At 36.5% G+C, this 14,573-nt stretch overlaps 1 protein-coding gene across 6 annotated transcripts in view; it reads right to left on the reverse strand.

The window, feature by feature from the left end:
* The window catches only part of SLC39A10 (solute carrier family 39 member 10), a 93,858-nt gene that overhangs the window by 14,132 nt on the left and 65,153 nt on the right, over positions 1-14,573 (reverse strand). For 5 of the 6 annotated variants that reach the window (XM_069781864.1, XM_069781862.1, XM_069781860.1 and 2 more), the window contains 5 exons: positions 10,728-11,798; positions 9,032-9,233; positions 3,291-3,460; positions 2,025-2,243; positions 498-618 (listed from right to left, as the gene is read on the reverse strand). In XM_069781864.1, the coding sequence (XP_069637965.1) occupies positions 498-618; positions 2,025-2,243; positions 3,291-3,460; positions 9,032-9,233; positions 10,728-11,789 (1,774 nt within the window). In that variant the 5' untranslated portion in view covers positions 11,790-11,798. Of the gene's footprint in view, positions 1-497; positions 619-2,024; positions 2,244-3,290; positions 3,461-9,031; positions 9,234-10,727; positions 11,799-14,504; positions 14,524-14,573 lie in introns of those variants that run through there. The other variant, XM_069781863.1, reaches the window with a different exon arrangement.

Consider the following 14,573-nt stretch of genomic DNA (forward strand, 5'->3'; position numbering starts at 1 on the left):
ATGTGAAAGTTGTTTTGGATACCTGAGGAATATTCAGAATACTTGGTTGTATTTATGAAAAGAAATTAATTTTGTTTAGCCTTCTCAGCCAAACTATAATTGGTCAGAGGCTGGAATCTTCAAAGTGAAACAGATATCCCCTTTCAGGTTGCGTGTGTTCATTTTTGATCTAATTTTTGCCAGGGCTGGGCTAGTCAGGCACAGCTTAACCAAAAAACACCACAAAACCAAACAAAGGACCACAGCCACCCAAAACCTGACTGCTTCAGAAGTCTGAGAACAGTCGTATGGCATATTAGGAACTGTTCAGAGTGCTCTCAGATCTAAGGAAAACAACATAAAAAAAGATTTAATAGGGAAAGCCTATTAAATCTTATTAACAATGATTTGCATAATAGCAGCAAAACTGTACAAGAGGTTACTTGCTACATGCCATAGGTTACATGCCATTACTTTGAGTCTCATAATCAGAGAAAATTCTGAAAATAAATGCCTACCTGCAAGGGGTTTGAGCTGAAGCCAGTCAGCATCTGGTCTATTATTTAATTTGTGATCAGAAAGCTTCGTTCCAATTGGTGATTCTTCAGTCTGCTTTTTCTTGCACCATTTCTGCTTGCTCTGCAACAGGAAACAGATAACATCTGGTTTGTAAAAAGACATCAATGGAAATAAAAGAAACTGAAATGTTGTGCAAAAATCTCTTCAACATAGACTAAGTTACTGTCTCTTAATATGTCTCACAGAAGTATGTGACTACAGAATATTCATCTTTTTAAGGCTCAGCAACAATATGTATCCCAGTGGAAATTCTTAGCTACCTACCACAGAAACTCACTCAGTCACAAACACACACAGATGATATTTCACTTCAGTAATAGACTACATTATGACAAGGACTGCTCTAACAGCCCAGAAACACATCTGTGCAGAGTTATTGTATTTGCTTATTTTGTTCAAGAAAGCAAGCATGCAGCAAGAACAGCTCCTCTCTTTCGTTCAACTTTTTTTTTATACTCATATAATTTCCTTGTATTTCCCTTTAGAGAAAAGCTTGCTACTTTCCTATCTGCAGCCCATACAACAGAGGTCTTAGATTTGCCAAAGCAGCCTACGGGATTTAATTATTTAATTAATCTCAGAGAAGATTTATGCCCAATGTGACAGCTTTTATCTCTTTATCAGAAGATCTAAGAAATGCCTCCTCCAACACAGAAAATCTTTTGCTGCCTGTCCAGCTGAGGCAGCAAGTCTGACATGAAAACAGAGAACTTAAAATTTTCCACACTCATGTTGAAAGAAGCAGTTACAGTTTCACCAAAATCATTTTCTCCTCAAAGTCGAATGATGGAGGCACAGTTAAAAGTGTATTTATATTGACTGTTGAAAGAACATGGCTCTTTGGTGGCTTGAATTTCTACACCCTGTCACACTGCCCCTGCGGTACTCACTCTCCTTTTATACCACCATCATGAATACAGCATGCTCCCAGCCCTAAAAATCCAATCATTTTCAGGGAAACAAGTTAAAATTTGACTGGCAATTTATAGAAAGCAGGAGGTCTGCAAATTTTAGCATTTTCCCATGTGGAAAAACTGAGTAACTCTGTTACACTGGCATCGTTAGCTAATAGTATTCAGTTAAATTTCTTGTAAATTGTCTGACAATTGTCTGACTCTATTACCAGTTCTTTCTTACATACTGCCTTTCATATTTTTGCAAAAAAATCACAGCACTTTAGAGAAAGAGCTGTAATCTCTTTTACTTAGATCTACCTCCAAATATATCTGGCCAAAGAGCTGCAACCTGCCCCATCAGATTTCTACTCTGTCTTCCCAAATTACCTTGTTAAGAAAAGCAACCTCTTTTAGAAAAGGGTTTCCTCACATAAAAATCAAACAGAATGCAGATTAGCAGCACTTGTTCATGTTCACAGAATAATGAATCATCACACAGCCAATTCCTCAACACTCAGAAGATAACTTCAGGTACTATATTTTAAAATAGCATGCAATTTTAGTGTGTACCTTTTGTTTATTGTAATGCTTGTACATTCTTATACAATGTTCAATGATGAACAAAACATAAATGCCTCCAAGTGCCACAAGACCTTTCAGCACTGGATCATTTTCTTCTAGAAAGCCTTCAGTCCGTACTCCATGTCCATGGGCATGTCGATGAGAACGCTTGTGTTCATGAACATGACCTTGGCCATGGTGGTGACTATGGTTGTGGCCTCCATGTGACTATTAGGAGAGAAAATAAAAACACAGCATGACCTGGTGCAATCAGGAGACTGAAATGGCTCTGAGCTCAGATGACAAAATATGTAACATTGCCAGAAAAGTAAGCATAAAAAGACTTCAAGAATTTGGGCTGTGTTTTGGCATTTTGTTTTTTTTTTTTTTTATACAAACACATTTTACCATAGAAATTTTTCATTAGACTATTCATTACCATAATCAATTAAAAAAATATTCCTCTGGGAAATTTTTAGGGGGGGGAGTGGGAGATAATCTAACTTCAGCTTTTTCTGTCACAATGCTGAAGATAATGAGACTAACACTCAGAAATGTCACAAGGAATTACCATTCCTATACTCCCATTAGCAACCAAACCTCATGGTTTTTTTTTTAACTATTACAGTCAATTACAGCCTTAATTCTGATCTGAAATATAAACTTTCAAAAAAAAAATACATGACCAAAAATTTGAATGAAAATTTACACAAAGAAAACACATAAACATTAGTCTTATTGCTAAAAGAATTAAGGTAACAAAATTCTAGAAAACATTTCCCCTTTGAAGAATTACAGTATACCATCACAAATTAAAAACTGCTTACCTTCCCAGGAACTTGGACAATTTCTTGATTCAGTAAGTTAGAGGTTACTTTCTCCCCAAAAGCTAGTAACCAGGAAGGTTAATCCCCCTGACATATTTTTAAGTGGTACTGATACACAACTATCAGTAGACAAGAGACAGTAATACTGCTAAATTTAAAATACTCTTGTTGGTCTCATTAGGTGTTTTAAAATACTGTGACAGAAATTAAACATGAGTACACAACCACTTTTTAAAATTTTTTTTCTAATTATTTTTTTAAGAAACACACATTTCCTTTCTTTTTGTTACGAGAAAGTCTCAAACACTGTTTCAAGATGTCCCTCACAGTCAAGCCAATCTACATCTGCATGAGTGACCATTTGTTTGTTGATAGCTTGTCAAACAATTCTTTGAAAATTCTATGTTCAGTCACAATTAAGAATAAAAGGTAAGGAAACAATACTTGCATGTGGCAACAGATGGAGTAGTGCATCTCCACTCATTGTTCCTACAGCCAGAGCTACCAAGAAAGTTAGAAGAAATTTGAAGCACCATTGGTTAATGATGGGAATCAAGATCACACCTAGCAAGGAAAGCAGGCTAATGACGGTGATAGAGATGATACCACAAAACCAGGCTGTGGGAAGAAATGAATACAGAAAGGTTATCAGAACAATACTTGTAAAACTTTTAAGACTGATTAATGACTTTCAACTATCTGTTAAGAAGGTGACCTTCCTTTAACCCAAGTTGTGTGATTGTTCATTCAAAAGTTGTTGAAAAATAGGAAGGCAGTACTGAAGTCCACAGCAAAAAATACACAGGCTTATTCACAGTACAGTACAATACAGTGAAAAACATCAGAAGACAATCAGCTAAAAAGAGTCCAGCAATTCTTCCTGACTGTAAGTTCTAGGCTTAGCCGTGTAGCCCTTAATGAAACACAAAAAGCAAAAGCTTTCATGTTGGAACAAAAACATCTCCACTACTTAACTTACTAGGGCTCTACAAGCACTAATTCATATTTAACATTTGTTTTTAACACGATTCTGATGCAAAATTTAACTGGAATCAATATAGCTCCTTTGTTAGGAGTAACATGATAAGTTAGGCACCATTCATTTCACCTGGTGCTTTGAAACATACATTTTTATTTATGAGAGGTAAGTAAGACTCAACCATTGTTAGAGGAACTTTAAAATCAAATACTATAATATTAAAGAGCTTGAAGAGCCGAAAGCAACTTGCCACCAACAAAAAGCAATATACATTTTTTCCGAGAACCTCTATTGTTGTCATTAGAAGAAAAAGTGATAATGCGACATGGTACACTCGACATAATCCTGTTAATTAGGGAAGATGTGCAAATTTATATATGACATGGAAAAGGAAGAATCACACAAGAAACAGATCTTATAAGCAAAGAAATATGGCTCTTGCAGTCAGCATCTCACCCTAATAAAATATTTTTTCTTCTACTTTTTCAAGTCATCAGTAAGGCTCAGAATGAAAAACTGTTGGGTTTTTTCCCCCCCCTCTCTCTGCTTCTCTATCACTTCTCTTGTTTCTTCCCATCACAGAAACTTCAAAGAACAGGACACAAAAACTGTTTTAATTCCAACAATACAGTTCAAAAGGTTCACAGTCCCAAAGACAGGAATAGTTGCTGCTCCTATTTTACAGATATAAACTGTTTGGGCTGAGATCTTCCATGAACATGATTTCGTCAATCTGAACTTTTTTATTTATTTATTTTAAGTTTTAGCCTAAATGCTTCAGTTTTTTCCAGTTTTTTTTTCCTAGCTTCATTCTTAATCAAAAATGTCTACACAGTTTGCCAACTTTAATGAAAACTCACAACTCCTGATATAGAATCTTTCGCATTTCCATACTTTGGTGCATTATCTGACTTTCCTTACACCTATGAAGGTCCACTCATTTTTGATCAAGCTCGGGAAAACATCCTGGGAAATGGGGGGGTTGGAGGGAGAAGAGAAGAGAGGAGGAATTAATATGTTGTAGCTGCTTGATGAATTTTATAATTTAGCAGTCAAATGTCCCAAGAATTCTATCTGTACCAAAAATGCCACAGATCAGATTTCACAAGACTTTGCCACTAGAATGGTGGCTGCTGCAGGCCTGGTCTGGTTCAACACCAAAACTTACAATGTTTGCTGTTTTAAATTTTATTTTGGTTTGGGATATTCATTCTTATGAAGTCTGTAGCTGTCATTCCACAACAGTGCAGAAAAGGAAACAATCCAATTCAAATGCAAAGGGTACAAGAGCACATCCACCAGGAAAAACTGATTGGAAAAAGCTTTAGGAAGTATGCAGCGTACACTGAAACACATATTGACACCGAGAGGAAAACAGAGAGTTGGTGAAAAGGCAAAGACTGCCATCAGATGAGGAACTGAAAAACAGAGGTTGGAAAATGGGAATACAAAAGTAGGTCTAGAGTGGAAGCAGTATCCTGCTGACCAAAATACTGCCACTACGCAGCCTTGATTCATCCCCAGAGCACTTCAATCACGTACTCTGGATTAACAGGCTCTGTTGAAAGAAACAGCATACATGGACTTGCAATTCAATGCTGAATCATGCATGCGTGCACAAGTAGCCCTAATAAAAATTACACAGCCATTTGGCAGGACATTGGATCTCCAATCTGGATGCAGACATTATGATGTTAAGTGCCATGTTAGATGACCAACAGCCTTACATGGAGAAAAATGCAAACTGGCTTAAGGTTCACATATCATAGCATAGATTTGGCAAATGCATCTCTGAAGGGCTTACATAGTCTTATAAATGATACAGTATCTAAACATGGCACCATGATTAAGACGAGGCACATGAGAATTCGAATACGGAATCTGTGCACCTCTCAGATCTCGGTCATCAGCTTCTGCCTCTGTTTAAACTCTTAAAAAATGTTATGGAACCAAAATTATCAGCAAAAGGTTGCTGTCAAGTCAAAGATAAAAAATATATACAAAAGCTGTGCATGACTCCACAGTTACATATATGTACAAACACTCCTCATATAAAAAGGACTACTAAGGAAGACTTATGACAAAATTCTGACACAAAATTTTATTGAATGATTTCATTCAACTGTAATGTTCAAAACACTAAAATATTATGGAAGTGGTACTAACATGCAATATTATGAACACTGCAAGAGCTCTTAAATTATAAAAGATCTTGGTGTATCACACTCCTAGGAATACTGTATAAAGCTTGGTCAATGAGGTGAAGTTACTATGCACTGGCTTGTAAAATACTTGTGGAAAGAAACAGGAGGGAGGTGACTGAACAATTTCTTCAGTAAGTGACCTCTGTTCAAACAGTGGGGAGCAAATGAAAGACCCAGATTTGGACAGCTGTCTGTAAATTAAAACAGACTAAAAGGGTAGTAAGGCAGACTCCTTGGAAGGCTGAGAATGGTTAGCTATCTGCAAGCTTTAACAAGAAAGCAAGCTAACAGAAAGGTTCCACTGAAGCAAAGCCTTCCTGGGTTCAGGGAATGGTAAACTCCAGGGAACACTGGCATCTGCACAGGCAGATTTACAAGATATATCTGATCTGAAATACTTTTAATCAACAGCTCTAACTGATCTCCATCTTTAAAAAAATTGCTTACTGTTTACTTGTATCACTTCTATTGGCTTGATTCATAGTAGCGTGTACCTTTCCTTTTAAGTTGTTTAGGAGCCTTCAACGACAACAATGCCACCTCTTCCAACAGGTACACTGTGAAAGCTCAGTTGTACGTATAAACCCTTGAAAATCCTCTGTTAGAAGATGTTACAGAACTATCCGTAAGTTACAGGTACAAAACCCCACATGGCTTTCATAAATTTTTGGCCATCAGTTAATTAAATCACTTTGCTTTAGAAAACTGCACTATCAGAACTAATGGAAACCTTACAGGTTAGTATCAATGAATAGAAACAGCACTGGTCTATTAAGTTTTTTTGAAAGTTTTAATTAAAACTAAAGAAAACCACAGAGAGCCAGTGTTTAAAAATGTTTGCATCCTCCTAACTTTGGCAAATATTTCTATCTAAAAATGTTTACATTAGCTCAGACAAGCACACATTTTCATTTTAGTAGAATCCTACAACCTGCAGGTTAAGTTACTCTATGACTGACATTTGTCCTACACCTCCCACAATCCCCATATACTGGTTAAGATTTGGTACTTTGCGATTCATGTCCTTACTTAAGAAGGGAAAATGATCATTACATCAACTGAAGTCTCACTGTAGTTAATACAACAGTATACAGGAAATTGTTATGAAGAATGATTTACCATTATCTAATCAAGTTGACTTATTTTGGAAGTTACTGCTTGTTTTCAGAGCCAAATCAATAAGTTAAAACCCAATTTTTTACAATTAACTGGCAAATGTGTTATTTATACTCAAGATATCAGATGCCATAAAACACGTTAAATGTTCATAATAAGCTTCACTAATTTTGCAAATTAAGTCTCTTAAAATGTTTAAGGTCTTCAAGCTGAGTTATTCATCAACTCCCTTAGTCATTACAGAGAAAGAAAATGCATTCTTTTAAAAAGAAGCACTCATCTGTAGAAACTCTCTAATTAAACTGGTTCAAAGCCTGTGCAACATGACAGTTTGGTACATGGTTTCAACATTTTAATTGGCAGAAAATGCTTAGAGTTACTCTAGAAATCCTCTGGGTAATAAGGCAGGGATCAGCTCTTACTACAATGAGACTACCCCACAAAACAATCTTCTGCCATATAAAACACACAGTATATTTGGTTTACAGCAATCTTTGAACAGTTAACAAGACAGTAGCTGTGTCGTGTCACTATAGGAGATTTATGTATAACAAGTTAATTATTTTAATGACTCCAGCATTGTTAAGAAAGATTACCAGCAATGCATTCTTTCCACAGTTAACATCTATGAGAATGTAGTTACTTCAAGCTTTATTTCTAATGACGCTACTAAGCACCTACGTACTAATCAATATTCACAATTAACAATATTTTTATTTTCAAACCATAGTCATTGTACCCAAGATTTTTTAGATTTCACTGCAGCTACACATCTGTCAACAGTTCCATTATAATTTCTGAAAGATAGCAATAGTAAACATTATTTTAAAAGTATACTCAGTTATGAAATCACAACAATGGATGCTGCCCTTAAAGTAACTGCTTTAACAATAGTAAAAATATTTTTAGCTTAGAACTATGGTAAGAAGAAAAGAAAAAGTCTACTGATTTTTTACTCAAGGCACACACACACAAAAAATTAAAACTGCCAATAGAGGATTTTGATTGAATACTTCTCATATGCTTAAGAGAGGAGTAGTATAGAATAATTGACACTGGAAGTCAGAAAAGGGAAGTGTTGTCAGAAATGGCAATTTAAATGCTCTTGTATCATGCTTGAGTCTTTCTATTTCTTAAGTTCACAAAAAATTCTGGATGTCAATTCTACAAATTTGCATCACTGCTAGCATATAAAAATGGTAACTTCTGAAATCATATCTTCCAGTGAATGAACTGTGATGAAGGTCCTGTTCCCTATTCCTGAATGAACAGATCCAGGTCAAATTTCTTAAGAAAATTTGTGCCAAAGGAACACTGCAACTTTCCAACTTTGAGATAAACATATGGACCACCTCAGCCACAGTACAAGAAAATGACATATTTTAAATGATGGAAACAATCCAAACTGTGGGTGGCCTTGCTCATCCCTAGAGGTCCTTCTCTCTCCAAAGACTCTGTACCTTGCCTATGTTCCTACTACAAAGGAGTCCAGTGTCTGAAGATATGTGGGAAGAATCCAGGCCAAAATGCCTGGGCCATAGGCCCAATGATAGCGCATTAGGCCTCAATGATAGAAGACAAAAACAAAAAAGAAATAAAAATAAGCAAACATAAAAAGTGAAAATAATGAAAAAGGATAAAAAGGTACAAGAAAGAAAAGTATGCCTCCCTGAGCCATGGTTACTTAGGAGAGGCTACTATACCACCAAACAGGATGCTATGTCTCCTGACTTAAAGGAGCATGCTGCCTCAAATTTCTTCTAATAAATATGTTAAATCTCAACCATTCCTTTACTCTACAGTCAATGCTAACCATATGACATTTCAAACTTTGAAGTTAGTATTTACAATGCAAAATAATTTTGAAGGCTTTAGCTGTTACACACCTACCTGATGCACCTGTTTGATCTTTATTCTCAATTGATGCGTTTTTACTTTTAATAAAATCTTCAAGCTCATCATAATGTACAATACAAAGCCTTCTCTCAATCTGGTATAGCAAAGCAGGACACATGTATATAAACAATTCAGGAGATATTGGAGAGCTGGTTTCCAGACCATAGTACCGTAGCAGCTGGGTAACATTTAAGCACTGCAAGCAAATTGTACAAACAAATTAAATATGAAAGCAACTATTTCATTAAAAACTACAGTTATTTAAAATTTAGCATATAATTTGAAAACACAAACAGAAAGTAGAAACTCTAGCCCACAACATTCCACCAGTGCTAAAACATGTTTAAGCTGATCTAAGTGGTTTATGAGGGGAAAGAAACACTGCACTACAAACTCAGTCTCCAAATACCTATATAATTTTTGATAAATGTCAATGAAAATGAATTTCCATATTCTTTACCATTACACAGTACAAGTAATGAAGGAAGAGCAACAGGAAAGGAGTGGAAGAACATAAATCCAAAATAGGATTTCTAACACTTCTCTCTACCTACCAACCTCCTGTGTTTGGAGTTTCACTTTTTACTTCAGTCTAAAAACTCAAACTCAGCACTCACTCCATCCTTTCCTACTCTGACTTCCAGTTTAAAACCATGATATCAAAATGTCCCGCTTCTGTAGTTAACTGTAAGGGGGAAGGGAAAGTATATTTATGGTTCTGGCAGAAATAACAAATGCTGAACAGACAAATGGAAGAACTTACACCAAGCACAGTGCTACAGAAGCTACATCAACAATGCTTCACAATCTCTTAGGACAAAGAAATTAGAAGCATGTTGAAAAGATACAGGTGTGTCGTTTAGGAAAGAGTGTCTGTGCAGTTTCAAAAAATGTTAATGATCTTAGATTCAGAAAGAAGTCCCCAAAAGGTGTGTGTGTGTGGGGCAAGTATTCATGAATATTGGTGTCCTGGGTTCAGCCAGGCTAAGAGTTAATTTTCACAAGAAGCTGGGAGGGGGCAGAGCTGGGACAGCTGACTGAAACTAACCAAGGGGATGTTCGATACCATATGACGTCATGCTCAGTATATAACTGGGGAGCTGGCTGGGGGGAGGAGGAATTGAAGCTTGGGAACAAGCTGAGTGTTGGATTCCAGGTGGTGAGCAATTGCATAGTGCATCACTCGCTTTATATATTCTTTTATTAGTATTATAGTTATTATGTTTCTTCTCTCCTTGTGTTGTCCCAGTAAACTGTCCTTACCTCAACCCAGGAAGTTCTACCTTTTTTTTTTTTTTCTTCCAACTGTCCTTCCCATCCCACTGTAGGGTGGGGGGAAGGAGTGAGCGAGTGGCTGCGTGGTGCTTTGCTGCTGGCTGGCTTAAACCACAGCAACTGGGAAGGGAAAAAACCCCCACCTGTAAGCACGGTATCTCAGAAAGCTTTAAGGATCTCCTGTACACAGGTAAATAGGCAAGAAGATAGATCTCTGAGAAAAGGTGGGTGATGGGTGGACAGAAATGAAAACCCATAAATTAAGACTGTGGCAGCGACCTCTAGCATTTTCACTCTGCTACCTGTATTACGCAAAGGTCGCAAACGTGCTTCTGCATTATTTTTAGGTATGCACCTTCAGTTGTTATGTAAGAACAGCGAAAGTCAACTTACCGGTTCTCCATTTCATACTCACCTCTTCACGATCACGTTCATCTTCATTACGATCCTTATGACTACGCGTTGAAAAAAGGGCATGTTTTCTTACACTAATCTGCTTATGAGGTGCCTCTCGCTTGCTGGTATGGTGGTGTCCATCTTCATTACCTAAACTGGAATCTTGATGTCCATGACTAGTAGAACGGCCACTACTGTGTTCATGATGGTGTACGTGCAAGTGAGATGCATCGTGTACATGATCACGTTTATGAACACGATTGTGCTCATACTGATCACCTGGATCATGATCTGGGGCATACTCCCGTGTAGCATCTCCTGAAGTCTCACTGACCTTCTTTTGCTTCTTCTTCTGTTTCCGTTGTTTTCTCTCTGGCTGATCCTGAGTTGTGTTTGTCTCTGTTGAAGGTTCATGTTTCTGTTCTCCATGTTCACTATGACTAAGTGAATCATTACGAGGATGATGTGTACCATTATGGTCATGATGATGTAGACGAGGGTGGTGATGATGGTGATGGCGACTCTGGTCATGAATTTGTTTGCCATCATCTTTTACCGATGGCACTACTGCGTCTCTCTCAGGGTCGCATTTATGATTTCTCTTTGCAGCCATACCAGTCATGGTTTGGTTTTCTGAATCTGAGTGGCTATGAGGATGGTTATGAGAGTGAGAATGCTTTCCTTCCTGTACTTCTAAAGCATATAAGTGAGAAACATGATCATGGCCAATATCATCATGATTTATCATCACTACTTTTACCTCTCCTAAACCAAGGCTTATTAACAGTTTTTCCAGGCCAAAAAAAGATAATCTTCCATTTTCACCATAACGATCAAAAATCTTTTCAATGTAGTATTTTTGTTCATTTTCAGCTTCCAACGTTGAAAATTTACTCGGCATAGATTCTGTTCCTCCATTCTGGAAGTATGGTGCATTTGAGATCTGATAGTCATTATGGTAGTGTACATGTTCCTTTTTAGGACCATGGTCATGTCCATCTTCATGGCAATGATTGCACTGATGAAAGATAAATGTCAGCAAACAAATGATGCAAAATTTTGTGTGCATGTGTACCTTCATCTCTGTTTCCTACAAGAAACACAAGGGGAAGCATGTAGGTGTAAAAGCAATCTCAACATTTGTGCTACATGAGTTATCAGTCTAGTACTTATTTGTACCAACTGAATGACTCGCAAATCTTTTCAGATATTGGCATTAACAGAATAACAATTGCAGTATTTTTACTGCAGAATTTGTATTAAAGTACTTTTCTTATCCAACAGTAAGATAGGCTCTGTGTATTTTAGAGATGCAGTCTTATGCATCATACTGACAGGAGGCAGTTACAAGAAAAAGATCAGCATTTACAGTCAATCAAAACAGAACATTTTTTCTGTATGTTTTCAGAGGCATCTATGCTTATGATAACCTGTAATATTGAAACTCTTGTTAAAACACAAGTTATAAAAGAATAAGTTATTTAAAAGCAACAATAGTGTATTTTCTTATTTATGGGGATGACAGGCAGATAATAGTTGAAAACCCACACATCATTTGTTCTCTTATGTGCTGCACCTCCACTAAACACACACACACTGCACAATTCCCTATTTTGATTCATAATTACTAATTTAAAAATAAGTTGTCAATAACCAACTCCAGTGCATTGCTTAAATGTTTGTATTTTTAGTACTTTTTACTTACATGAGTTTACTGATTTCAAAGACCTACATAGATGTCAATTTAAAAAGGTTATACAGAAAACGTCTGTTTATGCAACTCAAAAAATACTGTTAATGCTGACACAGTCTAGCTCAAAGCAGTTAGTACTGATTTTTAGAAACTGTATCATCAATGTGGTTTTCAAGTTAGTATTACATGTAAGAAACTTACTATTCAACATCACATAAGAGGACACTGCAGAAGTCTGCCTTGTTTTCAGACTTGAAAACAATTCGCTATTTTACAAAATACAACAGCTTTATTTTGTTTACATCTGCTAGCAAAAACATATATAAAACTGGAATAATTACTATAAAAGAAACTTTTAAGAAAAAAAATCCAAGTTTATGTAAAAACATTATCAAATTAGAAAGCTAAAGATAAGCCAAGAACTGTACTTTATGACTTCTATTTTCTAGATACTTATTTTGGGTAGAGAATAACCTCTAAATAAATAATCATTTAAACACTGCCAGGGTTATCTAGCAACACTTGATTTGTTCTGCCAAATAATTTGTACCAAGCCCAATAAAACGTGTAACATATACAACAGTTCTGCTAGATACATGTGGTAGATAATCAAGCCCTCATATCAGCAAAGGAGCAGACAACAAAAAGAAGCATGGAGCTTCCCAATCAATCTGAATGGTTGAATGACTATTTTGAACAGTTTAACAGAGTTGACTAAAATAGACAAAGGAAACAAGTACAGAAGTAGGGCTTTTTACACATAAATAGTTAAATTTAGAATATGACTGAGAAGGAAATGAGAGCTGAGAGAAAGGATAAGGACAGAGCTCCATCCACCCTGCTTTCTGTATACTGAGATGCTACCAAAATACTGCAGCAAATGCAAGGATGTAAAGTAACAGGAAAACAGGCCAAGTGTGATTTCATCTGTTTTTACACTGAAAGCAGTTTTAGTTCCTCATGACCACCTTAACTTGAGCTGCAACTGACCCTACATTCACAAAGATGCAAGTGACCTAGTCAATGCATCCTAAAATGCTACTGACTTTCAGACAAGAAATGGAAAATTTAGTCGCCCTTCTCAAGCCCATACCAGCTGCTAACTAAACTGTGCTTTGTGAAATCGGTCAGGAAAGTGCTTTGCAGCAAACCACAAACATTTAAAGTCCATTTTAATTTCCTAAAATATTAGCTTGATGTTTTGCGTTTAAGCACTTGCAACCACATTATTGCACCAAAGAAAAAAAAAAAAAAAGATATCTTGGAAGCTCCTATACTTGCAACAGGTTGACAGAGAAAAAGAATCAGAGGAAAAAAAAGGAAAGGGCTACCTTTTAATGACTTTCTATAGCAAATAAATGAGTTAATAGACAAGACTGGGGAAAAAGTTTTTCCTGTTAACCTCTACAAATACAAAACACAAAAATTCACTTTTCACTGGAGCTTCAAACGCTTGCAAGATTAAAAAAAAAAAAAGCAAATCTCTCTTGCAATACTGACCCAGTTACAAATCGGTAAGATCATAAGATCAGAAGAGTATCTGTCAAATGGAGGCATCTGCATCAAAATTGATTCCAGGAACGTTGGATAGGTCAATGGGTAATCATTGTATATTACAGTTTTATTTTTATAAACAGCTGTTCAACCGTCAGTCTGGAATGACCACAGATTGTCTCCAGTTCAATCACCTACATTCCAGTTACTGATTTAAGGGCTTTGACAAATCTTTTCAAGTAATTTAGTATGATGGGTTCATCCCCAAAATTTACTGAGATACTATTTTCATATAGTCTTTTTCACTCATGGACTCTATTTAAGGCATCCTTAATGTTCTTATAAATACATCACTGGGATTAGTACAGAAACATTAAAAGCATCTCAAAAGCACCTCCCAGTAGCTTTTTCCCTTCTCCTCTGAGGAAACAGGTAAGTACAGTGTTGTTACTGGTGGAGTAGAAAGAAACAGGTTGCAAATCTTTATCCAAGAGTCACTGGACTGAGTCAACCCTCAGACTGTATGACTGGAAACTCATTCCATAACCTTTAAATAAAGAACATATGCTCTTTCTCACACAAGCTGAGGACCTGGGCTCTGTGACTTACATTATCCCAGGAAGAAGAAACATTCTGGCAGTAAGTAAAGGTACTGGATCAGCAGTATGGCTGGTGACA

This window comes from Haliaeetus albicilla, chromosome 4 (assembly GCF_947461875.1).
Source record: "Haliaeetus albicilla chromosome 4, bHalAlb1.1, whole genome shotgun sequence".
In the NCBI taxonomy this organism is placed as follows: domain Eukaryota; kingdom Metazoa; phylum Chordata; class Aves; order Accipitriformes; family Accipitridae; genus Haliaeetus; species Haliaeetus albicilla.